Source organism: Myotis daubentonii, chromosome 5 (genome assembly GCF_963259705.1).
Source record: "Myotis daubentonii chromosome 5, mMyoDau2.1, whole genome shotgun sequence".
NCBI classification, from domain to species: domain Eukaryota; kingdom Metazoa; phylum Chordata; class Mammalia; order Chiroptera; family Vespertilionidae; genus Myotis; species Myotis daubentonii.
The window spans coordinates 103,078,657-103,105,718 of NC_081844.1; the positions used below are offsets into that span (position 1 = coordinate 103,078,657).

The following is a 27,062-nucleotide window of genomic DNA, read 5'->3' on the forward strand; positions in this document are numbered from 1 at the left end:
GAATTCAGTTCCTCCGTTCCACTCGCCACATCACCAAAATAGTAATGGCATTTCATCGTAAAGGAGCTGGAAGGTGTAATTAAGGTACATAGCCAAGCAACTGGGAATTTCTACTCAGAACGTATTTGAGGGTGTGTTGCCTTTTGGTAAATGGTTGCATCACTGCAGGCAAAGTGAATTTGAGTTCTCAAAAGGGGAAGCTGCAATGATTCACTGCATTTTACCTTATTTCCTTATGAATATGAAAGCTTTGGCATGAGAGAGTCACAGAAATTACATTAGTTCAAAGCTAAGCTCTATCCTCGTCTACAGGCTGATATGTGTTTGACTCCTTCCCCAGTGCAGTGCTGCCAGGAAGGTGTGACATATACACACATACGTGTTAGTGAGATCTGGGGAGGACAGGAGAATGCAGGGTCCCAAACTGTGAAGACAGTCCTCGCTTGAGCTCCTGAAAGAGGCCCTTTAACTGGGGAAAGTCCAACAGCCTTCCAATAAATTATGGATAATAGCTTGTGTGAAATCAGGATGTTTTGCCAGGGCCATCTGAAAACAATATGTTTTCAAGAAAATGCTTAACTGGGCTTTAGTGAGTTCAGTGAAGTGCGCGTGAAGAGGGCAATTAGGGCTTCCGCTGTAAAAATAAAAACTCGAAATGGGGCATTATGGAATGGAGCAAACCGAGTCAGGCTGTTGCCTTGCGGAGAAGACATGAGGGGTCATGTCCTATTTTTAAGTCCGAAGGTGAGGTTCAGTAATCTACAACTCAGTCGAAACATTCTCCCTTGAGTCTCTCCTCTGTAAAAGCAACCCAACTCTCTCTCAACCAAGTCTTCCCTAGCTCCAGAGGACTGTGTGCTAGAACGTCCCTCCTTGAGGAATTAGACTTGGTTTGGGGAACTTCTCCTGCGCTAAGTTATCCAGTGGCAATTTAAGCTTATTTGCTTGAAGTTTTCTTGGGTGGGTGGTTGGGGGGGGAGAGCTGGCTGAGTCAGAATTTTCACTTCTAATACCTGCCCAATTCTTATCAATTGGAAAAAAAGAGCTACTTAAAAATTGACCAGATAACATAAAGTATACTAATCTAAAACCTTCACACGTGCGGGCAGGGTTTCTCAGCCTCTGCATGGTGACATTTGGGGCTGAAATTCTTTGCTGTGGGAGACTCTTTGCATTGTAAGGCATTTAGCAGCATCACTGGCCTCTACCCACTAGAGGCCAGTAGTATCACCCCACACACTCACAAATGTGACAGCGGAAATGTCTCCAGACATTGCCAAATGTCCCCTCAGGAGCAAAATTGCCCGCTGTTAAGAATGACTGATCTAGGCTAACATCAGCACTAAATATAAGCAGCTTGCTATAGGGAATATAAATATGCGCATGATATCAATATAAACTCTAAATATCTATATAACATAGGTCTATATTTTAATTGTTTAAGTATGTTTTTATTGCTTTGAGAGAGAGAGGAAGAGAAGGAGAGGAGAGGAAGAGGGAGAGGGAAAGGGAGAGGGAGGGGAGGGGGAGGGGAGAGTGAGGGGGAGGGGGTAGGAAGGGGGAGCAGGAGAGGGAGATAGAAACATCAATGATGAAAGACCCATCGATCAAGGCCTGACTGGGAATCAAACCAGTGACCTCTTGGTGCATGGGTCAACTCTCAGCCACTGAGAAACACTGGCTGGGCAGTCTCTATTTTAATTTAAGATGCTCTGTTCATTAAGGTCATTCTGTATTCTACAATTATAGTTGAAACTACTGCCTTTGTTCTATTTTTAAAATTTAAGCCATAGGTAAGAAGTTGAGTCCCTCTCATCCTTCCCAAAGAGTAATGTGGCCCATGTAAGGCCCAGCACCAACCAGGAGTTTGTCTGAGTTTCCCTACCACACTGAGGACAGACAGCTGCTGTGTTGCCTGCTTGACTGGTGGCAAGTAGATGGCCATCTGCCTGTATCTCTCCCCCACTCTGTAATGCCCACAATATTCATATAAGTGGACCAGGTATCTCCTACCGTACATGAGTTCTCTGGGACCCCACGGGTTTGAGTTCTCATGAATTAACATGGAAGAAGTCAGCTTATAAAACCTGAAAATTCGTAATTCTGGAGGCAGAAGACCTGGAATCTATTTCCATTTCTTTTTCTACTCAGTAACTGTATGGCATTGGCCAAGTCATTCCTCACTTGGGCTTGGTGACCAGTTATAAGCAGGATGATTTTGGTTCTAAGTGGCAGGTACCAACTCAAGCTGGCTTAAAGAAAGAAAAAATTAGGGCAGGGTAGAGAATAAATTGGTTCATATATTGAAATATTGGTGCTTGTGAACCAACTGGAACCAACAAACTGCAAGTCTCATTAGCTCCCTCTGGGTCCCTTGTAGCCACTGTGTGTCAAACACAGTTCTTGGGACCTTCCATATATTACCTCCAGTCTTTCACACAACATGTGAAGTGAGTGTTAATTATCAGAGAGGCCCAGGGAGGGGAAGCAAGTTGCCAATCTCTCTTTCTCTCTCCCTTCTCACTCACCGCCCCCACACACACACACACTCACACACACTTCCCTTCCTCCTTCCACTTTATCTAAAAATCAATGGAAAAATATCCTCAGGTGAGGATTAACAAGAACAAAAAACATAGTGGCTTCACAAACCCCCAAGCATGTGGGGGTAAGTGGATAATTTACTCAGACATCTGAATAAACAGCAAGTATTGGAACAATTCATTAGGGAAAATATTTAAATCCTCTAGTCAACTATTTTGCCTATGTTACTACTGTCCTTTTTGTAATACTCAGCCACACAAAAGCCATCTTTTTGTTAAGTCTTTGAACTTATAAAGCCAAGAAAGATTTCCAGTTCTTGACTCAAGAATTGCTTCCTCTCTTTACAAATCACTTGTTCTCTGGGGCAGTCACTGTGGCTGTTTCTGGATGAGCCCCTGGGTCATTCCCCCCTCCCCCCACGATGATCTCTGTGGTGCGTTCCAGAAGAGGAGCAATGAATTTAGGGTTCACATCTCATTCATTTTTTTCTCAATCACTTGTGTCTAATGCGGGAAATAGTTGAATGAACCATTCACAGCTGTAAATGTTAAAAGAGAAAAAAGTACATGTGAAATCTTGGCTGAGTTCTCAGCTCAAAGCAAGATTACATATATAGGTGGTAATGAGGTCACTGGACGTACCATTAATTATTCCTGTTACTGGTTTTTATTTGGGTTTTGGGGTTTGTTTGGTTTGTTTTGTTTTGAGTTATTTGGGTTTTTTAAACTCTCTCTTGATCATGTCTCTATTTCACCAAATAACCTGACACCCCTGCTACTACAGAAATCAGTTATGCATCATCTACACAGAACGTTTTAATATCTGCTCTCCATTAATCTTTGGGATGAAAAAGGAACCATGGTTTTCAGTGAACGGGGGGACTTGATTAGCAACATGCCTTCTGTCATAAATTAGGGGCAGGGCATCAATTTCATGGATAATATCTACTGCTCTGAGGATGGAGAGGAGATTGGAGCCCTTTAATCTTGGGTAGAAAAACTAAACCTAGATCCAAATCAGTTTAAGGAGAAAAATGGTGTTGTAATTGAGACAACGGGGGTGAGAGCGATGTGACGTCCTCCACAGATGGTGTAGGACCAAGGTCCCAGGTAGAGCTGAGGCAGATGATGGATGGAGCCTGCAACCTGGCTGGCAGAGGGGCTCAGTGCATCTGCTACCTTTCACCCATTCCTGGCCCACACGCTTCCTAAGTGATGATGGCACTGCTTCCCAACGAACCCTGGGCATCTTCACAATCCTTCTCAACACAGCATTCCCAACAGCCGCTACCAATCCATCAGTGAGCACGCAACTGCTATGTCTGACTATAGGTATTTTCATCAGAACACTTGCACGGGTTGAAACTACCACAAAATCGTATTCATTTAGAAACATACAAATTAGGGAAAATACTGAATCACTCCTCATTTTTAAGGTCACGGGGAATCCATTCACACAGCTAATTCGACTTTGATTTACATGGGGATCTTGGAAAACACACACACACACCCACACATACACAAGACCATATGAGTTTAATGAGTGACATATTGCTGCCTTCTCATGCTTTCTCTTGCTTTTTAATAAATCAATTAAGTCCCCAGTGTTTTATATATTTGCAAGGGACTCTATGCCCTTTCAAAATGGAACTTCAAAAACAGTTTGGGGGCCAGGGGTCTCTGTAGTGTATAAAGTAGGAAGCAGGTAAGTGCATGGTCCCTGATTACCTGCCCATTGCACACTAGGTATTTTAGTAAGAAATCATGGTCTGTGAAGTGAGCCTGTAGAAGTTCCAGCTTTCTCCCCTGCACCTTGGAACCTATTTGTGTCTGTACAGATGGTCTCTGTCAGTTGGAATAGTCGGGGAGAGGGGCGGGGGGGCGGGGAGGGAGGAAATGTAGCCTAAGTGAACAAAATTAGCAAATGACATAGCAAATAGAGAACAGCATACAATCTGATTGGGGGACAGATCTAGGGGCTGAGACATTTCCCAAGCAAAGGTAGGTGCTGGCAAGCAGAGTTTAGGGCAGTGATGGTGAACCTTTTGAGCTCGGCGTTTCAGCATTTTGAAAAACCCTAACTTAACTCTGGTGCCGTGTCACATATAGAAATTTTTTTATATTTGCAACCATAGTAAAACAAAGACTTATATTTTTGATATTTATTTTATATATTTAAATGCCATTTACCAAAGAAAAATCAACCAAAAAAATGAGTTCGCGTGTCACCTCTGACACACGTGTGATAGGTTCGCCATCACTGGTTTAGGGAGCCACCAAAGCATGGAGTTAAAGTAATGGGAATCGGACAGTTTTGTGATATGTATTTTAACTCACCCAAGTAACCCCAGTACTTTCATTGTGTTGGTACTGCTCTCCCATTGTCTGTCTTTGTCTAAATTAAAAAGCAGTTCTGTCTGTAGTATATGCAATGAATTCATGCTGAACAAAATTTCAAAAAGTTCATGTAAAGAACAATTTTGTAGCAACCGTCATATCAGGCTCCTGGAAAATTGTGCTTGAACTTCAGTTCCACCTCAGTCACTCCAAGGAATTTCAAAATTGGCTCCCAGCCATCCTCAGATACAAACTCTAAAGCCTATTGACTGAGTTAAAATCTGTCCCCACCAGAGCCTCACTTCCCAGTGTCCGGTCAGGACACCGCGGTATCTGGGAGCCTTGGCGAGGGGGAGGGGAGAATAACATTGCTATGAAGGAGCCGCTTTGAACTTGATAACAAAATTATGAGAAAGGCTTTGGACTCTGCCAGCTGAAAGTGGCTATAAATGGTTATTCAAACAAATGTTTCTTCTATGAAATCTTGAAAGTGCCTTGGGATTGGGAGATGGGAACCTGGATTGGTTGCCTATCCTGTCACCCTGCTGTAGGGCACACCCTGCAGAGTGGGTAGGGAATGCATTTGGAAAGAGACAAACCTGAGTTTGACTCCTGGGCCCTTGTCACTTACTAGCTGTGCAGTCTCACTTCTTTGTGCCTCAGTTCCCCCATCAATAAAATAGGGATTATCATCACTCTAACCTCATACAATTGGTTTGAGAATTAAATGACGTAACTTGTGTAAAGTGCCTAGTGCAGTGAGTGGCACATAGTGTTTGTGCAAAAACATTAGGAATGAAGATAGTCATAATAATGATGGTAATTCCAGGGAAATCTAAGGGAGACGGTATGGATTAAATGTGAGCACCGATTCTGATGAAACTTGGATGTGTTCAGTCCATCTTTGCCTGATCATCAGGCATGAGTAGCATGCCTCACATGGCTCCCAAGCAGTTATGAATGAACTGAGTTTTTCAAATGAAACTCCATTTACCTATGGATGCATTTCAGGGGTGATCCTTCTTCAGTCGTGTTGTTGGGCAGGAACCCTTAACATTTAAGCTTTAGGAGTATTCCCATCTCCTGTCTCTTTCTTCCACTCCTCCCACCTCAAAAGGGTGATAGGCCAGTGGTTTGATGCCTCTGTGCTGGTGTTCACTGGTTTCCTCTCACCGGAAGTCCCTTTCCTCTTCTTACGAAGTTCGCTTGGGCCCCACCTTTTCCAGGAGTCTTTGCAGGACTCTCATACCTACCTCTACCTGGCCAGGCTGGACCCAGTGTCCCTATCTCCACCCCTACAGCACAATGTCCTTAGGTCCTGCTCTTTATCACGTCCTAAAGTGGAATAGTCACCTGTCGCCTTCCCCACTAGACTGGGAGCTCTCTCAGGGCAGGGCGGATGCCTTGCTTATTCTTGTGTCCTCAGTATCTCAGAGGGCAAGGGGCACTCCTACATTTCATTGAAACATACTGGTCTATGAGTAACACTTAATGCCGTCAGGAATTGATCAGGGAATGGAATTGTAAAGACAATGACATTAACATCCATTTGAGGTGCCTGAAAATGTCCCCACATACATAGTACATCTAAAAAGCAGGAACACATTTCTTCTGCACTTATTGCCCGAGTTGAAACTGAGACCTGCATCTTGAGGAGTTTGCTTTCTCAACACCTTACCCTTTTCTCTGCACTCCTGGCTTTCAGGCTGCTGCTCCGGGCTCATTTTTCTGAGCTTTTCCCAAATGAACAAGCCAGCAGGCAAGCACTGACAGGGACCCCAAGATGTGAGGGTGACTCGGGTGAGAGTGCACATGGCAGTTATCCTCACTGGGCACCTGGCCGCCAGAAGCTCCCTGCCCTGTGCTGAGAGGTTGCTGCAGCCTTCCGAGTGGGAGAACTTCTTGATTCCAGAGAAGTTCCACGTAGTTGACCACCTTCTATGAGGCTCGCTGCTCCTCTCCGTGGCCTGGAGTGGCCGTGCTTCTCTTTGTAGGAATTCCCTGTGGTGTCAAAACAACCCTCATGGTGCAGAGAGTGGGTCCTTGGCCAGTTCTTCGGAATGCAAATGTGTTCCCCTTCCCACCTCTCTCCCACGTCTAACCCAATCTCATGGACTTGGTTTTAGTCTCCCTTATTTATTTGTTCATCCATTCAAGAGGTGCAATACGCTAGGAAGACACTGCAGACACGGGAGCAAATAAAATACACAGAGGTCCACCTTCAGATAGTGGTAAGGGCTAGGAACATATTTAAACAGGCTAATAGGATCGAGCAGACAGATGGGCCGTTTTCAAGAAGACAAACAGGGAAGGCTTGAACGAAGAGAAGAAGCAGGATTGTGAATATTAGGTGGCGAGTCGGGGAGAATGTTCCATGTCGAGGGCACCGGAGGGGTAAAGGCTGCGAAAGTGGAATGACTTGGCACGCTCAAGCAGCGAGAGACAGCGCTGTGGCTAGCAAACAAGGGGCCGCGTGGGGAGTGGTAAGGCCACCATCAGAGGGGAGTTAGAGGCGGCTGGTGCCAGAGTAGGCAAGACATGGAGATGATCATCCAGGATCTGGACTTCTCTCTGAATGCAATGGGGGAGCGCTCAGCAGGCGAGCGATATGACCTGATTTCTATTTTTACCATGTTCTGCTGCTGTGGAGATGGGATAGGGACAGAGGGGACGCAGGTAGACCAGCAAGGAGACTGTTGGGTAGGGATGATGCCGTCTACATTAGGACGGCAGCAGGGGAGATGGAAAGAACTGGACGTTTTCCAGATGGATTCCACATCAGCCATGTAGGTGGATATTTCTGCTCACACTGGCTTTCTGAAACATGCAACTACGTGTTGTATGAATTTAGACCTGTGGAGAAACGTCTAACCCCTTGAAATAATACATCTGGAGCATTGTCTTTCTTCCTTTCTTTTAGATATTTTTATTGTAAGGTGGTTTCAATGTAACTTTCTCTGGATGCTCTCATGACACTCATTGCTGACCTTTGACCCCTCTGTCCTCTTTCCCAGGTCGTCCCATTCCACCTACATCTTCGTCTAGCCTCCTCCCATCTGCTCAGCTGCCTAGCTCTCATAATCCTCCACCCGTTAGCTGCCAGATGCCATTGCTAGACAGCAACACCTCCCATCAAATCATGGACACCAACCCCGATGAGGAATTCTCCCCCAATTCATACCTGCTCAGAGCATGCTCAGGGCCCCAGCAAGCCTCCAGCAGTGGTAAGGAAACTGTGGTCTGAATGTGCGCTGTTGTGTGCATGGTCACGTTGCATCTCCAGCAAAATGGCAACTTGGAAACAAGGGCTGGGGAGAAGGTGGTGTGGGGCGCATCCGGGGGGAAATACGTTTGTCGTGACATTATGGTTCCAGTATACCTTCGTCGAAGGTCACAAATAAGGCTTTGCTGGTCTCAACAGGGTTTGGGCGTCCTTCGGTGAAAGGAATGTGGCCACTGCTGCAGCTAGAAGCATGCAGGTCTCAAAGGGGATAGTCAGAGAGACAGCGGAATGTTCAATTTTGTTTTACTGTGATTCTGGTCGGAGCCAAGCACCCTGGACACCCTCACATGCCCAATTGTGTGTATGTCTGATCTTTTGTTTCTGATGGATAAACACTGCCTCTTACTCTTAGTTCTTACTGTGGTTTTCACATTCACAGGTCCCAGGGTTCTGCCTCACTTTTGATGATTTTGTGGCTACTGCCTCAGCTCCAACCTCTAAATCTTAGGTGCAATTGCTCTGGGCCCAGCAGTAATTATGCTTTATTTTGACTTCTCCTGTTGGTGATGTGTTCACAAAATACATGAACCTAAGAGCGGACAGTGTCTAGGTTTAAGTCCCCATGGCCTAAGGCAAGGCAGCTGTAGAAATTAATTGCTCCTGACTCAAAGGCTTTGGAGTTATCTTCTGAACTGGCCACTCATGGTGTCCATTAACATATCCTGTCCAAGGCAGGACCGAGCTTCCATGCCAAGAATGTTCCTGGATGAGATTGTGTTTGGGCTCCATCCACGATTGTACGCCACCACTGGCCTCAGCCTCTACAATTAGATAGGACCTCATGACTACATTTACGATGATTCATTCTGGAGATGGAATGATGGACTGCTACTTATGATGGCCCATGCCCTTCTTCAAAACTAGGCCTGATATATTTAGTAAACTCATATTGTTCTTTCCCCCAAAAAATTACCTAATCAAATCTCTCATCAAACGGGCAATCCATTGTTGATATTATGAAGGCCTTTAATCTATCATAAATCTTTATTAGAACTTATCAGAGCTTCTAGTTTGAGAGAAATGTGATTATGGCACTCTTAAAATGACATTACATCATTGGGGTGATTGGTTTATCATTTGGAGAAGAGACATCAATCATAACTAGCATAACCATGCAGTAAATGAATTCAACCTTTCTACTGCAGAACAATGACACTGTAATTGCTCAAAATCAGGCTTCAAATGAAATCGGAAAATGCTCTTTCTTCAAATATGATGTTAACTTAATGGAATATATTATAAAAAATCATGTTTGAGGAAATTCTATGTAATTAAAAATATGCAGAAATATATTCCCTTTTCTCCTTTTATCAGAACCTGGTTTTAGCTACAGAACCCTTTTTTTGTTGTTGCTACTGAGATTATGTTGCATTTAATTGAACGATTCTCACTTATGTTTTGCTGCTTTTTGTTTCATATGATGCAATCATGATGAATGTTGTATTCAGAAGGACAAGAGGCTTTCGAAATGAGGTGCACCTGCTGATAGCTTTTTAAAAACAGACAATTATTAGGGAGAAGATGAGCTTTTAAAAACTATATTCTTTCATGCATTTATAGGTACACAAGCAAAGATGATTTCCATGAGAGGTCAGTTCATATCTCAGAGCCAACTAGTGTGTTTTCTTAGTGATGAGGCCGTGAGTGACTTTTCTTTTGGACATTGTATCAGAATGTAAGTTGTGGATAGGGTATTCTTGTTGGCTTTATGCCTAATCGAAACCTCATTTGGGTGGACACAATGGATCTATGTGTTCAGAGTCAAACATATCATCCATTTTTCATCCCTTGCTCCAATTTGTCCAGCTCACTTAAGATTGATAGCGATTTAAGCTTCCGTAACAGGGCAAAATACCACAGAAAACTGGAGGGTCCATTTTCACCCCAAACAAGAGCTGAGCTGATATGATTTCTTCACATAAGGGATAAAGACCCAATTGTGCAATACCCTTGTTTGCAGTGGATACTTATCTGAGAACTCTGGCTTAACCAAAGTGAGTGCAAATCAAGTTCAAATATGTGTGTGCTCACATGTGTGTGTGTGTGTGGGCGCATGCAAGTGCATGTGTGTGTCTTATGGAATGGATTTAGGGTCCAGGGCAAATTGAGGATTCTATCAAGATCTGAATGCAGTTGCCATGAATTTAAATTTGACATCAAGGATAGAAAATAGAGTTTGACACAGACAATGCAAAGTGCAGAGCTGGGCCTGGGCATTCAGAATTGAATTGGATATTAAAGGGACCGGATTGTTCTGAGGGCATGATAGCACCAACAGAGCAACCATGTGATTGGCTGTGTTACGTTTAGCTGGTTAATTACACAGAGTTGTTTAAGTTAGTCCCTTGGCAGGGACCTTGTGTTCTGAAGCCCTGGTATCAGTTTGGTCTCCAGCTCTTTCTCAGGTGAAATAAAACCCCTTCCAACACAATCAGCTCAGGCATGACAGTAAGCCATGATTCCCTGCTGTCCTCGATGGTTGCTGTTATTGCTTGGCATTAGCGAAGGCCATCAGTAGGGGAGTCACTGCACACATTTCCTGCCCGAAGACCCTTTGTTCTAAAGAGACAACCAGACATAAACTGCACAACTAAAATGCTTTGGACAACATGAAAAGCTCCTCGAAGCAACAACAGTGCTTTACCTTTATGGCTCTGTGTCATTATTTTCTATGAGTGCAGCACATTCTTTAGTGGATGGTACTAAAACCTTGGCACCTTTGGAGCCAAATCACTGTAACCTTCATTCTGTGCCAATCAAGCTGATACCCAGGGACCCTAGTGAGATGCTTAGAAGAGTGGCACCTCCCTTCCCTCCAGCATCCTCTTTCCCCAAAGCTAAGCTCTGGCAGGTGGCTCGTCCTGTGTCCGGCCTTCTGCCAGGCCAGATTAGCTCCAGAGTTGTTTCTTGTGTTATAGCGGCATAATTTCAAACCCTATGAAATAACTCATCTGGAAAGAAAATCTGAATCCGAGTGGCAGCGTAATGGAGGGCCCTGCAGATGCAAGCATGATGAGACAGCCTTTCAAACAGGACTGGGGTCTGCACTTTGCTATGAGCGTATGAGGCAGAAAATAAACGGGCAGCCACACTGTAATCAAAAGCATTGGCTTACCTCCCTCTCATAAAAGGTTGCGTTTTCCGTTTTCTTAAAAGTCTGAATGAAGGGGTGTAGAACACTCATTAGTAGCATCAGACATAGGGAAGAAATGTCACCGGATACCTGTCAGACAGGGCCCTCCCACTCGGTCCTCTGTGACGGGGGAGCCCTCCCAGCTGCAAAGCCTCCAAGTGTAACTGAGCACGTTAAAGGTGCCCGGGCCCTTTTTTAAAAGCCAATGTTTTGGTTCAATTCTAAAGGAAACTTGTACATCCAAACCAGCAAGTTTGGGGTTGCCTAGAGTGGCCCAAGAATTCAACTGGCTAGATCATTTAATGATTATCTTGGTTACCTGGCATCATAAAGCAAAAGAGCTTCATTTATTAACTCATCCATCCCTTTTTTTCCTTCCCTTTTCTTATATGTCCCCCATAATTTGTGAAAGCTTATGACAATTTTTTTAAAAACTAGAAATTATAATCTACATCTCTATATATAAAAACCTAAGCAACCAGCCGACCGGCCGACTGGCTGGTAGCTATGATGCACACTGACCACCAGAGGGCAGACCCTCAACACACAGCACACAGAGCGACAGCAACTTGCACTCCGGGACCCCTCGGGGGATGTCGGACTGCTGGTTTCAGCCCGCTCCTTGCAGGCCAGGCCAAGAGACCGTACCGGTGCATGCACCAGGCCTCTAGTTAGACAATAAGGGTAAAGGAAATTGTAGAGAGGAAAACATAAACTCATGTATGTAAAGCCCTGTTCCATTATTTAAGACCAACAAAAATACTTGAGCTTCCTAGAAACCAAAGCAAAAAGGGAAACAGAGAAGGAACAATATGCACAACATTCATGAGATAAACACAAACCATCTGTTTCAGGGAAATTCTGTCAATCCTCATAGCGAGACTGGAAAGAAGTTGCTTCCAAGAGGCTGAATTCCCGTGACCTGCTATCATGCATGTGCTGAAGAATTCCCTGCTGACATTCTTATAACCTCCCTCCACATATGCCATAGAAAGCATTTGCAGTTTTAAAAAATTCCACAAATGTCCAAAAACACAGCCCAAGGACAAAACTTGATCCATACATAAACGTTCGCTCCATAAAGGACCATGGAAACTGCTTGTCCCTTAGACACTAAACCTTTAATATCATTGCTCATAACTAAATGTTTAGGGGAATTAGCCAAAGCAAATGTTCTGTGTTACAGATTTGTCTTGACAGCCACAGAGAGGTTCACACTGATATCCTCTCATGGAAACTGAAGTGTGGCTCCTGGACGAATTCACTCCTGGGCCCTTCCCACCAGCCATGGGCTGGTTTTGAATGAGAAAGGGAGGGGGCGGGGCACAGAATTGTTTTATTAATGAAACTTCTTCCCCTACATTAGTGAGCTTTGGGGAAGAATTTTTCCTCTAACACGTTGTAAGTTTTCTTGCCTCTTAAGCAGATTGTGCCACTGTAATTTAACTTAGAATTTCCTAAATAGCTCACATCGATGGTTGTACCCTGCTCATAATACCAGCTCATTTTCTTAAAGTCGTTGTGCATTGTGAGGCTGCTTATCCCACTCCCCTCGTGAGCTGCACTGGACCTCACAGCCTCCTTCTAGGCTTTCCTTTCTCCTCTCAGCTTCATCCAACATGTGGAGACCCCGGCAAGATTCCTGGTGTCAGGCCATAGTAGGTGCTCAAACAGTATTTAGTAAATAAATGAATTAGCTAATGTCTTTCATAACAGCCTTTATTTTCTAAATTTCCTGATTTTATTATGTATGATGGGGGAAAAAATCATAATGGTGGGGAAGAGGACAGATCGCATCTCAGCTTGGGGGAATATACTTATTTTTGAAAATATATGCAATATACCTATATTTGACCTGGGTCTGTCTGAGATACGTTAGAACTTTGTAGTTCATCTGTAAACAAGAAGGTTTGGAAGAACCTCGTCCTGACAGAGTAGATTTCACTCCACCCTCTGGGCCGTGGACAAAACTGAGCCCTACAGTGTCATGTAAAGCAGCAGCTCGTCATTTCACTACAAACGTCGAAAAGCACAGTTTGGGGTCCTGTAGCTCCTGTTGGAGTCCTATAGCACCTGTTGGGGTCCTACAAAACCTGTTGAAATGTCCCAGCAGCAAGCGGAGAAGGCATAGCTCCCCGTAGTCTGACCCAAGCTCCTAGAGGGCATCACCCAGCCTCCGAAACAAGGTTTCCCCCTGAGAATTGAGAACTGATGGTTGTTGGATTCTCTGGGCCCTGCTCCCTGGCCGGCAGTGTAGCAAACAGAGATCAGACCTTTGCTTCTTTCATAGGTGCTTTCTTGCCCCCATCCCCAGTACACACGTAGTTCGTAGGTCTAGCAATTTCCAGCCCAGATAGGGTGAGGCTGCTCTTCCGTACCTCGGTGCACGTGAGCACACAAGCAAGATGGACAGGTAATTCCTTTGGAGAGGTGCAGCCTGGAAGTGACATACGGCACAGCACCGCTCCTGCTCAGCAAATAATCTTGCTATTGACAAAATCCCCAAAGTCGATACGCACTGTGTACATTCCACCTCTCCATCTCTGTCCTTGGCTCCTTGGTACAAACAGGAGGTTGGCGAGATGTCCTGGGGGCTCCGTGTGACATCTTAACAGTTTCCTGCCCTAACAGCTTTTACCCAGAATGTTAGCTTTTCCGGAATTCCTTTAAAGACTACAATTACTTCTAATCAGCTTCTGTAGAATATTCGATAGCCACTTGAAAATGTGGCCCCAGCCCCTTGTGAAGGATGTCTCTGTTCTCTGTTGACTGAAAAGACAGATTCCTTTCACCAGTGGGTAGTTGCAACAGAGAGTACAGCCTCAGCCCCAGTAAACCTCTCAGATCGCTCCCAAAAATAATAATTAAAAACAACTATCTTCTTAAAAGTATGGATTCTGACATCCATACCACTTGAATTCGAATCATAACTCAGTCACTTTCTGACACTATGATATTGAATAATTTACTTAATCCATGCCTCAGTTTTCTTATCTGTAAAACAGGAGTGAACATCTGTAAGTCCTCAAGCTGTTAGGGATATTAAATGCCATTCTGAAAGGAGATTTAGACAGTTGGAACAGATCAGTTTGATATTATTTACTTTTTAATTTAACACTTAACGTGATAAAAATATAGATAAAAGGAAATTTTTAGCATTTTTAAGTGTACGAGTTCTACGGCATTAAGTTCAATCATATTGTTGTGCAACCATTACCATAACCATCTGTTCCAGAACATTTTCATCTTCCAGCAGAAACTCCGAACCCATTAAACACTAACTCCTCATCCCCTTCTCCCAAGCCCCGGCAGCTACCTTTCATTTTCTGTTTCTATGAATTTGACTATTCTAAGCACCTCATATAAGTGGAATCGTACAACCTATATCCTTTTGTGACTGTCTACTTCACTTAGTATAATGCCTTCAAGACTCATCCATGTTATAGTCAGAAGTCCCTTTCAGAGGACATAAGGAAGGACAAGAGACATGTGAAAACATGCTCAAAGTCACTAATCATCTGAGAAATGCAAATCAAAATGACAATGAGGTACCATCTCACACCTGTCAGAATGGCTATCATCAACAAATGTCAAGTGCTGGTGAGGATGTGGAGAAAAAGGAACCCTTGTGCACTGCTGGTAGGAATGCAGACTAGTGGAGAACAATATGGAGTTTCCTCAAAAACTAAAAATGGAACTCCCATTTGACCCACTTCTAGGAATATATGCCAAGAAACTAGAAACACCAATCAGAAAGGATATTGCACCCCTATGTTCATAGCACAATTTACCATAGCTAAGATTTGGACACAGCCTAAGTGCCCATCAGCAGATGAGTGGATTAAAAAACTGTGGTACATCTACACAATGGAATTCTATGCTGCGGTAAAAAAAGAAGGAATTCTTATCATTTGCAATAGCATGGATGGAACTGGAGAGCATTATGTAAGCAAAATAAGCCAGTCAGAGAAAGATAAATATCACATTATCTCACTCATTTGTGGAATATAATGAACAACAAAAACTGATGAACAAAAACAGATCTAGAGATAGAGAAACATCGATCAGACTGTCAAACCTCAGAGACAGGGTATGGGAGGGCGGAGGTAAGGGGGAGAGATCAACCAAAGGACTTGTATGCATGCATATAAGCCTAACCAATGGACAAAGACAACAGGGGGTGGGGGCATGAGTGTGGGGGTGGGGGGAGCAGAAGGGGGATAAGGACACATATGTAATATCTTAGTCAATAAAGAAAAGAAAAATCCCTTTTGTTGAAGATTGAACAACATTCTTTGTGTCTGAATACCACATTTTTGTTTATTCATCCATCAGTGGATACTTGGGTTGTTCCCACATTTTGGTTATTGTAAAAGATGATGCTATAAACATTGGTGTACAAATATCTATCCAAGTGCCTGCTTCAACTTCTTTTGGATATGTGCTCAGAATATACTGGATCACATAGCAATTCTATGTTTCATTTTTAAAGGACTTGCCATAGTGTTTTTCACAGTGGTTATACCATTTGACATTCCTACCATAGCAATGAACAAGGTTTTCAATTTTTCTACATCCTTTCTGAGATATCTTTTCTGTTGATATTTATATATATATAAAATTAGAGGCCCAGTGCATGAAATTTGTGCACTTAGAGGGGCGGGGGGAGGGTGTCCCTCAGTCCTGTCTGCTCCCTCTCGTAGTCCAGGAGCCCTCGGGGGATGTCCGACTGACAGCTTAGGCCCGCTGTCTGTGGGGAGCAGGCCTAAGCTGGCAGTTGGACATCCTTAGGGCTGCCGCGGAGGTGGGAGTGCACTGACCACCAGGGGGCAGCTCCTGTGTTGAGCATCTGCCCCCTGGTGGTCAGTGTGCGTCACAGTGACTGGTTGTTCTGCCATTTGGTCAATTTGCATATTAGCATTTTATTATACAGGATAGCCATCCTATTGCATGTGAAGTGGCATCTCATTGTGGTTTTGACTTGGATTTCCCTAATGATTACTGAGGCTGAGCATCTTTTCATGTGTTTATCGTTGATTTGTACACCTTCTTTGGAGAATTGTCTATTCAGGTCCTTTGACCACTTAATAATTAGGCTTTTTGTTGTTGTTGTGTTGTAGGAGTTCTTACATGTGCTTTATGTCAATCACTTATTAGAAATATGATTTGCAAATATTTTCTCCCATCCTGGCAGTGGCCTTTTGACTCTGTTGAATGTCCTTTTATATGCAAAAGTTTTTAATTTTGATGTTGTCCAACTTACCTATTTTTGTTCTTTTTTCCTATGCTTTTAGTGTCCTATAGCACACATTTCTAAGGGTTTATTCTATGGTGGCCATTGTTCTACCAGTTTTTACAAATGGTAACACATTTAATCCTCAACACTAAGAAAGACAAATGTAGCCCTTGAGGCTGGGAACGGCTTCACACTAACATCTTGGAATGGGTGCTTCCAGGAGCCAGCCTGGCATTTCCAACTGGGCCATGGTGCTCTGTCTTTAAACATAAGCAGTCTTGCAGGACCCCAGCACTCAGCCAGGCCACTCTGTGACTAGGTGACATAAAATGAAAATTGTACCGTTTCATCATCTTGCCTAAACACAGACACACAAAAAAGGCTGCTGTCCCAAACACAAAAATACAAAACATTCCTCTCTCTGGGCTAAATTGTGTAACTGTTCTTTCTTTACCAATTTGTTTTAGCCTCTTCTAGTCAGCCCTTCTTGTAGATAAGACATAATGAGACATCTGGTTATAGAATTATCTCAGACAGCACCAAATGAGAGTGAGCCTTGAGGCCTCCCTAACATCACCTCACACAGCCCTTCCTAGCACCCTTCCGCTGAAGCACTGTGGCTCCCCTTCCTGTGCCTTCTCCCTCCTTGCAGGGAGTTCATAAACCCAGCAGTGTGCTGTTGGTGGTGTGTGGCTGGAGGACATTGACACCATTGCACTGTGGTTTGGGATTAATATCATCCCTGTTTTGCAGATGGGAGAACTGTGGCTCAGAGAGGTTAAGTAACTTGCCCAAGGACAGGTAGTGATTAAGCAGTATAGCTGGAACTTGACCCAAAGAAAACAGTCTACACAATGAGAAGTAGACAGACATTTAAGTAAATGTTTAAAAGACAATTCCAGAAACAAAATATATATATGTTCAAGAAATAAAATAAAATAGTCATCGTGTACTCCATGGCTCAACTCTTCACAGCATTTATGAGACCATAATGACATATAAACCTTGAATAATGGTCTAAGTATTATATCAGAAGGAAGGAGAAATGGAACAGGTACATATGTGGACTTGGCAGGTACACAAAAAAAGCCCAAGTCTGCATCTTCTATAAGTCAGAAGTTTCTAGGTAATGCCTAAAATTGAAAATGCAAGAAATAGCAGCTAAGCATATTATTTATAGACCTAGAAAGAAAAACCAAAATAATCAGCTAAAAAAGGTAAACGTGGTTGCCTCTGGGAAGGAAGAATTTAGTGATGATAAAAAAAGGATTGCAATTCTTGAACCAAACACATATAACTATCTCACTCTTTGTATGCATTTTTCTTTAGATGAAAAAGTAAAAATAAGAGATCAGGCATATAGAACACTCAATACAATGTTAGAACCCCAAATGGTAGCCGTTTAATATTCTCAGATATATTTCATTCAACAAATAGGTGTTGATTAGGGGCTATGTGTTTGAGATAACACCAGGTGCTATGAACTTGAATGGGTAGGCACTGGAGCATTTTCCTTGAATCCGTAGATTTGTCTGTATCTGCTTCTGTTGATTTGGGAGCCCTGTGGAGTTGTTAGGGCTTTAGTACTTTATCCCATCCCAGCCTCCAGCCTTGCTGAAAAATCCCAGGCTTAGGATGGCATGAGACGGAGAAGATCCTGTAACTACCGTTCCTCCTCATTACTAACCCAGCATCCATCTAAGCACAGGTCCCATCTTTTCCCCAAAGCTTTCCCATCCAACTCTGGCCAAATAGAGGCAGAGCCAGAACTGCACAACAGCCTTATCATCTGCCTTATTCAATTTAGCACCTCATTACATTCTGATTTGTAATATTCTCTTGGTATTTCATGCATATAAGTCACTTGTGTCAACATTAAATTGCCACCACTTAAAGACAAGGGTCATTTCTCTCATCGTTTTGTATCATTTAGCACTTGGTGCAGGTTGAAATGTGTCCAAGACATCCTTATTGATGTAGCCTTTTACTGGTAAAGGGCAGTGATGGACCGGGGCTACAGAAAGGTGGATACATTCTGACTTGGGCAGGTCCTTGTAATACCTTTAAGATCTGAGATCATCTCTGATGGGGGTTGTGAGCTTGGTCACTGTTAGAAAGAACAGAAAAGGCACCATAAGGAGTGATGAGAAAAGATGCATGTTTATCTAATCTATTGTCTTCATTGGACCCAAGGAATATATTTCTCTTCATGCCTTTTAGGAGCTGCTCTTCTGAGTTGGTAGTGCCTTTGAGCTAATTCCCTCTGATGATACCTTTTTGATGATACAGCCAATAATCTAGAGAGTTAGGCTACTAGGGAATGCCTGGCCTTAGCATCTGTATTAGTTTCCTGGGCCTTCCTTTACAAAGTACCACAACCTGGGTGGCTGACAACAACAGGAACTTACTCCCTTTCCAGTTTAGAGGCTAGAAGTCCACAATTAAGGTGTTGGCTGGTCCACTCTCCCTCCGAAGGCTCCAGGGAAGAACCCGTCCTTGCCTCTTCTCACTTCTGGTGTTTGTTGGAGATTTTGGTACTGTGGCAACATAACTTCAGTCTGTGTCTCCATATTCACATGGCCATCTTCTTCCTGTGTGTGTCTCTGGGTCTCCAAATCCCCCCTTGTAAGGATACCAGTCATTGGATTTAAGGTTCACCCTAATGACCAATATGACCTTAAATTAATCATATCTGCAAAGACCCTCTTTCCAAATCAGGTCACAGGCATCAACATCTTCTCAAGGGACACAGTTCCACTCCCAGCAGCATCCAGCTGAGTATAAAGCAGGAAAAAGCTAGATGCTGGGTGTGGGAGTACAGTTCAAGGCTACCTTCCTATTTCTGTTACAATGAAGAAACCTCATCTCCCTTCTCTCCTTAGGTTCTCAATCCCCGCTGGCCCTAGCTGCTCCCTGTATTAAGGTTCTCTTCTCTGAAGGATCTTTGCCAATAGTATTTAAATATGTGGGGATTTATTCCTCTTATTTACAGAAAAGTTTCTAGAAAGGGTTTTCTACCTCCCTTCTACTCTCCCACTCCCCACATACTCCGCAACCTATTATGTTTACTCACTTGGTAACTATTTTTACTACATTCAAAAATCACCTCCTATTTGCTGAATTTAGTAGACATTTCTCATCACATCTCACACTTCTCTTCTTCACTCTTCCTTTCTCCTTGAAATGCCCTTTCATTTGGCATCTAAGGTTCTGCTTCTCATTCTTGTTCCTATGTTTCTGGCCCCTTCTGCCTTCCTGCGAATTCCTCCTTCAGCTTACCCTTTAAATGCCAGGCTACCTATATGTTAAAATCCAGCCCCTCACCCCTATTTTTCATGTACTCTCCCATGGGTAGTCATCCACACTCACCACTAAATTACAATTTATGAGTTCATGGCTCCAGTGTCCTTTTCTCCAGGTCAAATCTTTTACCCAATATATCTAAATGCCCCCTGTGTATTTCAGCTAAGATGTCCAATAGATAATTCAAAAACAAAAGCTCAGAAATAAAACTCTTCACACTTAATTTGAAACATATTCTTCCATTTAACTCTTCTCTGGTTTTTCTCATCTTAGTGCCTGTCCCTATCATCCAATCAGTCACTCAGAAACCACCCTTGCTGTTCCTCATTTCTACCTAGAATAAATTTCCAAACCCTATCCAGTTTGACTCTTAAATATTTTTACATCCCTGCTGCCACCACCCCAGCTCAAATTACTATTATCTTTGGCCTGAAGATCTAATTGGTTGTAATTGATTCTTTTTTCTTTGAGCCTGTTTCCTAATCTAATCTGTTCTCACAACTCAGTTAGAGTTTCTATTAAATGCATAAGTGAATAAGATACTTCAAACTCTTCAGTAGGACCCCCTTGTTCCTTGGATATAGTCTATACCCTGTAGCGTATCATAAAAGGCTCTTATGCACCTCCCTCTCCCCATATCTCACCATTCATCCCACTTCTAACATAGTGACTGACTGTGCCCCGTCGACACCTTAGAGTCTTTGCATGTGATGTCGTTTTCTCCAGGAAGCCTTTTGATCTCCCTAATCTGGGTTATTCTTCCTTCCAGAGCTCCCATGTCTCCTCTGTCATTGAACTCACCATTTGACTAGATTCAACATTAGGTTTACACTCTTTGAAGAAAAGAACCATTTCTCCCTTGTGTTCCATTTTACTCTCCATGTTTAGCTAGCACAAAGCAGATGTTAAATATTAAGCAAATGAGGAAAGAAAGAGTGAATGAAGCCAAAGGAGGGAGGAAAAGGTATGCATAAGGTAACTTCAATTCCAAAGAATGGCCCAAGAATGTAGTGGGGGTAGACCCTGGCTCACCAGCTGGTTTTCTCATTCTGTAGTAGAAGAGGTGAGGGATTAAGGTGTTTCTGGCTGATGGCATATAGCAGTGTGGGCGGCCAAGAAAGCCAGAAGCAAGCAAAGAAACCTACTAGTTAATATTTAAACTCAAGATTCTAAATAAACTAGTATAATATAGAAAAACTCTTTTGTATTTTAAAATTCCAGTACAGTCCTCCCCCTGTATGCACGGTTTCATGTTGTATGGTTTCAGTTTCCCATGGTCAAACGTGGCCCAAAAATATTAAATGGAAAATTCCAGACATAAACATTTCATAAGTTTTACATTGTGCGCTGTTTTGAGTAGCAGGATGTAATGTTGCGTCTTTCTGCCCAGAAGGTGAATCATCCCTTTGTCGATCATGTCCACGCTGTATATGCTCCCTGCCCATTGCTTACTCAGGAGACATCTCTGTTGTTAGATGACTGTCCCGGTATAGCAGTGCTGGGGTTCAAGTCACCCTTGTGTACAGCCCAACACTACATCACAATGCCTACGTCATTCTCCTCACCTCATCTCATCACCCAGGCATTTTATCATCTCACATCATCACAAAAGGGTGAATACAGTACAAGATATTCTGAGAGAGAGAGAGAGAGACAACATTCACATAACTTTTGTTATGGTGTATTGTTATAATTGCTCTATTTGTAATTAGTTATTATTGTTAATATCTTACTGTGACTAATTTATAAATTAGACTTTATCACAGGTATGTATAAGAAAAAATGTAGAATATCTAGGGTTTGGTACTATCAGAGGTTCCAGGCACCCACTGGGGGTCTGGGAACGTACCCTCCACTGAAAAGAGGGTATGACTGTACCAGTCTTTCCTCCAATACCCCTCGGGCCAATCCCAGCCCTCTCTTTTGTCATTTTCTGTCAAATCTTTATGATTTCTGTTGTTTTATTATCCTTATTCCTTTCTGATGCTTATAAATCTAAAGATGAGGGGGCACACACATTCTTGAGACTGAGGCATTTAGGCAGTTATCACTTAAATTAATGCTTTCTGCAAGAGTTGTATTTTAGTGGAAAACAATAATTGTTTCTAAGACAGCATCTTGGAGTTGAACCAATTCTATCAGAGAACACTCAACCATGGAAAGCCAGCAATAAAGGCAATGATCAATCGTTCTTTCTTTTTTCCTTCTTCCACGCTAAGTCAGATTTTTGCATCCCTTTGCTTTAAAAAAGAATAATAAATGAAGCTGATGGCGTGGCATATTTAAACACCTCAGTGGGATAGTCAGTGGCCCCGTGCAGAAGGAACCCTGCTCCATCTTCATCACACTTTCCCACCCCCAGCCCTCCCATAGGATTTACAAAGATGCACTTTGTACATTGTGACCTTACAAATCCCTGCTTTTGAATTGTGTTGGTGTCCAACCGTAGGCTGGGGGTGGGGACAGGACTCCTATTCCTCCGTGCCAGCTCCCCAAATAGTTTCAGTGCATGCCGTGGCATTCACACTTGGCTGGTATCGCATTTCAATCTGTTCCATCTGATTGGCTCCTGTGTTTTCTGCTGGGCTGTGGTAATGGAGCCCTCTTCCCAAGTTCCCAAGGTTATTTTCATCTCAATGACCTTTTCCATCTCCCTGGGGCACCCCACCATTACCCACCCCTCTTTCACTCTCCTGCATAAGACACTGCTTTACATGTTATTCTTTCTGCGGGAGCCGTTGTCTCTGATACATTTCTATCAGCGGCTCCCTGGCTGCCATAAAGGAGCAGTGATCTTTACCAGCTCATGACCCCGCCCCCGTTTCTACTGCATTCTTCTCACGTTCTTCTCATTCAGGTCAAGCAATTTGCTGCAAAAAATAAGCAGAGATTGGATGGGACACCACGTATTTAAATATCAGGATGCTGGTTTGATGATTTCTTTTGCTGACCTCTGCACCTTCTCGTGAAGACAGAAAACTGGTTAGAATATAAGAGACTGAGGTTGTGAAAATAATTCACAGGGAGGGAAAAAGTCATATTACACGGGACAGACTTGGCCTTTTCTGCTTCTCTTTATTGATCTCCAATTGCTGAAAGGAAGGGTTCACAAGATAAAAAAGAATCTGTGAAGCCAAGAAAGGAAGAGCCCTAGAGAAGTGGGGGCCAGAGAATCAGAATCTGAACCTAATCCTACGGGGAACCCACCGTGTTACCTGGGCAGTCAGTTCTCTTCTTTCACCCTCCATTTTTTCCTTGTATAGTGTTGAGAGATTTTGTGCCAGCTGTTTAGAAAGGTCTCCTCCAACTTTCGAATGTCAAAATTCCATGAAAAGAACAAGAATCAAGCACAAGACACTATACCACTTCCAAGAAAGCCTTGGGTCTGGCACCTCTCTTTAGAAGCACAGAAACATTTTCCATCCAAAGATTGGAAACTAAGACTGTTGCTTCTTCCTGGATTGGTGGGGATGATGATGATGATGATGATGATGATGATGATGATATTAAATAATAATCATTATCACTTATGTTTTTATAATATTTTCTCTTTCAAAGAACAAGCTTATATACATTAATTAGCTCAGAGGTTGCAAAATCTGGCCCTTGGGTTGGACAGATGAGCTTGCCAACCTTTTTAATTTGTCCCTGCTTTTATTTTTAAAATGTTTTTATTTAGGTGACAACATTTTTAAAAAGTCAGGAGATAATTTTTGTTGTTGTTAATCTTCACCCGAGGATATTTTTTCCATTGTTTTTTAGAGAGAGTGGAAGGGAGGGAGGGGGAGAGAGAGTGACCCATCAATGTGATAGAGATCCATGGATTGGTTACCTCCCATACGCTCCTGGACCCAGGTATGTGCCATTGACCAGGAAGCGAACCTGCAACCCTTCAGGGTTCAGGCAGATGCTCTAACCACTGAGACACAGCAACCAGGGCAAAAATCAAGAGATTTTTATATAAAAATTCAAATTCTGTCTTTCTTGAAAAAACAAATCTAACATTACGGCCTATATCACATCATGGTAAGTAGAGGCTTCCTGTTTTATATGGGGCAGACCTTCTGTACTTTTGCTCCTTTCTGTGATTTTCCTGGCCTCTGGACTTGCCGTCCTAGTCATCTAACCTGTGGGCATCCTTGATGACTATGAGCATGGTGGTAGCCACCGTCGTCATTAATCATAGTCTCCCTGTTGGAATGCCATCTTTGCCTTTAGAAAACACCATAGTGTGCCTTGTTTATTTAAAACCCCCATCACTGCCATGTGCTGAGGAAGTATTACCGTCTCCACTTACCAGATCAGAAGTTTGAGGGCCAGACAATCCAAGTGTCTTATCAGTTTTTATGGTCTCAATGTTTCCACCACCAAGGTCCCTTTTTATTATTTTTTCCACATATGCTCAGTGTTTTCTAGGACTCTGTCCACCAGTTCACACGTATTAACACATAGTTTGGTTTTTGCCATTTTATGTTACATAAAAACATATGCATGTGTATTTCAAGCTATTGCTTTATTTTAATTAATAGAATTCTTACCCCTTAAGATTGCACTACCCCAAAATATGCCTTTACCTTCTTGACTGATTTCCTCTAAACTACCAATAGCTTTTCAATGACATTTCAACTGTCATCTAACCCCTACTCTCAGTGGTAACTTAAATATTTTTACCGTGTAAGATTATAACTGCAAATGGGCAAATTTGCCGGTTCCTTTGCACAAGTAGTCTGCATTTCCATGCCTTCCCGGGCAAACTCATCAACAAGCACATCTAGTTAAGAAGAAGGAAAGCTCACATGGGTCATGAAAAGGTTAAATGAGTGTTAGGAAACCTGGACTAAATATCCTTCCAGCATAGCTAAGTTTTATGCTGCTCTGCCAAGGTCAGTTACAAGGAGAATTCAAACTCAAGTATTTTGTCGACATGGGAGCATATGACATGGAAGATCGCCTCGCTTCTGGTTCTGATCTTGGTATAAGAAGCCACGTGCTGTTGGCACATCCCGATTAAAAAGCCACAGTGTGATTATCGTGTCTCGGGTGCTGGGCGTCGCCTGGGTCTGAAAGGCCATGTCACACCAGATCACCTCCTTTGGTTTCCTCCCGGCATTCTGACGCCGAGGAGGTCTGCTGCTCTGAGACTCTGCTGGCCCGAACTTGTCCTCATAACAGCACAAGATCAGTATGGGATTCCTTTTTCAAAATAACCCACAGGCTTCTAGGGTTTGATTTGACACCAGCCTGCTTTGGAAAAGTCTCAAACTTTTACAAAGGGAATCATGCTATGCTGAGTCAATTCTATTTATATTTCACTGTATTTTGCCACGGGATGCCTCACATCCCTAGTGAAAGGGGCCTGCAATGGAAATAGATACATTTGATATATTGACTGTAAAATGGTATTGATGGGAAGCACACTATGGACTTCATTTCAAGGGAGGAAAAAGAAATGCTTCATTTAACATGCATGTTAATCATAAAGTCCTAATTTCAGAAACGTTAAATGTGAAAACCCATTCCCCAGAATGGAGGAGAACTAGCACATACCTTCATATAAACCAAACACATTTTTTTATAAACGTATGGAAGATAGATGCCCCGCTCACATCCATGCCCAGACTCTCATGTTTTGAATAACCTGGATCAAGTTAGGTTGATCTCCTAAGAAACATTCCCAGTGCAATGCAACCAAGCTTCAAAGGGGCCTCTACACAGGCATGGATTTCCCTCCCCGGGTGAGGAACCAGGAGTGCAGCATAGCCTGTTGTCAGTGGCTGAACCAAGACAGAGGCCATGGGCAGAGTGCTTACGTGGGATGGCCTGTACCATCCAAAATCCACTGGGGAAGGGCTGTTTCCATTTTCAGAACCTGTAATGTTATGAGCTCAAGCTTAGCAAAGGAGCTTGAGAAATATTTCCTCAGAAGGAGAAAAGGAAGCCATGCCCTTATTTTTTCTCCACCACCATTCGGAAACAACCTCTCTTAAGAGCTCCAAAGTCAGCCTTATTCCCTTTTCCATTTGGACTATTGTTACCTTGGGCAAGTTCTTTAATTAACTTCTCTGTGTTTTAGTTTCACCATTTATAACTCAGGGATAATTACGCTTCGAGATAATGTGTGTGGCGGAAAATGCCTCTCCTTTGCACAGCCAGAAGCAGGCATGCAAGTTATCATTACTTGTTTATTATTAGTAATGAAACACCGCGTGGCTGTGGCATCAAGCACTCTCCCCCATAGAACTCAGAGTCTTCATCCCAGTTCCCTCAGGGAACCTAGCAATAACGGAGATTTCGCTCCAGGCTAATCAGAGGTGGAGCATTACCTCTTCCCTGGTTACTCCTTCTCTTGCCACCTTTTCACTCTGCATCATCACCTCCTGTAAGCAATTGAGGGTAGGCTACTCAGAACTCGCTGTCTGTGATAAACGCAAGAGAAATTCAAAATGGGAGGGTAACTCAGTAGCTACTCAGGCCAAAGAGTTGATGGACTGTAAAAACTGTTTGTATACCTCAGGTTCAGGGTTGGCACACATATTTCCATGGCCTTACTCTCTCCAAAATCAGTCGTATCAGTTCAAGGTTAGACCATAGAGGTGGGAGAAGCAGCTGCAGAGAAGTTGAACACACACTCGAATTTCCTACACTGTCGTAGAAAATTCCGCTCATAAAACAACTAGACACACTGATCAAGACCCCTGCCGTGTCCAATTAGACTTCTTTAAAAGGAACAAGCTCTTTAACTTTGTGGGTTTCTGGGGGCTGTTTATCTGTTCCTTTTGGCTTCTCACAACTCTGAAATTCCCATAGCATATGCTTCGTAGCTAGGCTTCCTCCTTTCCTCTCCTTTGCCACAGGAAACAGAAAACGTTCCTTATAAGAGACATTTCCAGAGAGTGTGGGGGGGAGGCATGTTGGTTAATGAAATAAAGAAGGAAATAACTTCAAGGGCTTTTAAAACTGTGCAGTAGGACCATCGTTCAAGTACAGGACCATCCCCTGAGCAGCATGAGGTCTTATGTGACAGAGGAACTGAGTTGGATTTGTCAGCTTTGAATTCTTATTACCCTACTTTCTGTGCTCCACACAAGCTCAGGATGCACACCGGTATGCCTGACGTACTGTTGAATGTGGTAAAAAGATTTAGTCCCAGCATGCACATTGACGCCCTGAAAAATATGACAAGGTAGCTCAAGGAAACAAGCATATCATTTATACTTCTACCAGGCC

At 43.0% G+C, this 27,062-nt stretch overlaps 1 protein-coding gene across 5 annotated transcripts in view; it reads left to right on the forward strand.

Annotated features, from left to right (window-relative positions):
- TENM2 (teneurin transmembrane protein 2) overlaps nt 1-27,062 on the forward strand; it is a 402,968-nt gene that overhangs the window by 43,809 nt on the left and 332,097 nt on the right. For 4 of the 5 annotated variants that reach the window (XM_059699131.1, XM_059699132.1, XM_059699134.1 and 1 more), the window contains one exon: nt 7,895-8,104. The exons of the other annotated variant lie outside the window; for it this stretch is intronic. In XM_059699131.1, coding sequence (XP_059555114.1) covers nt 7,895-8,104 — 210 coding nt within the window. The remainder of the gene's footprint in view (nt 1-7,894; nt 8,105-27,062) is intronic. 5 annotated transcript variants of the gene reach the window in all.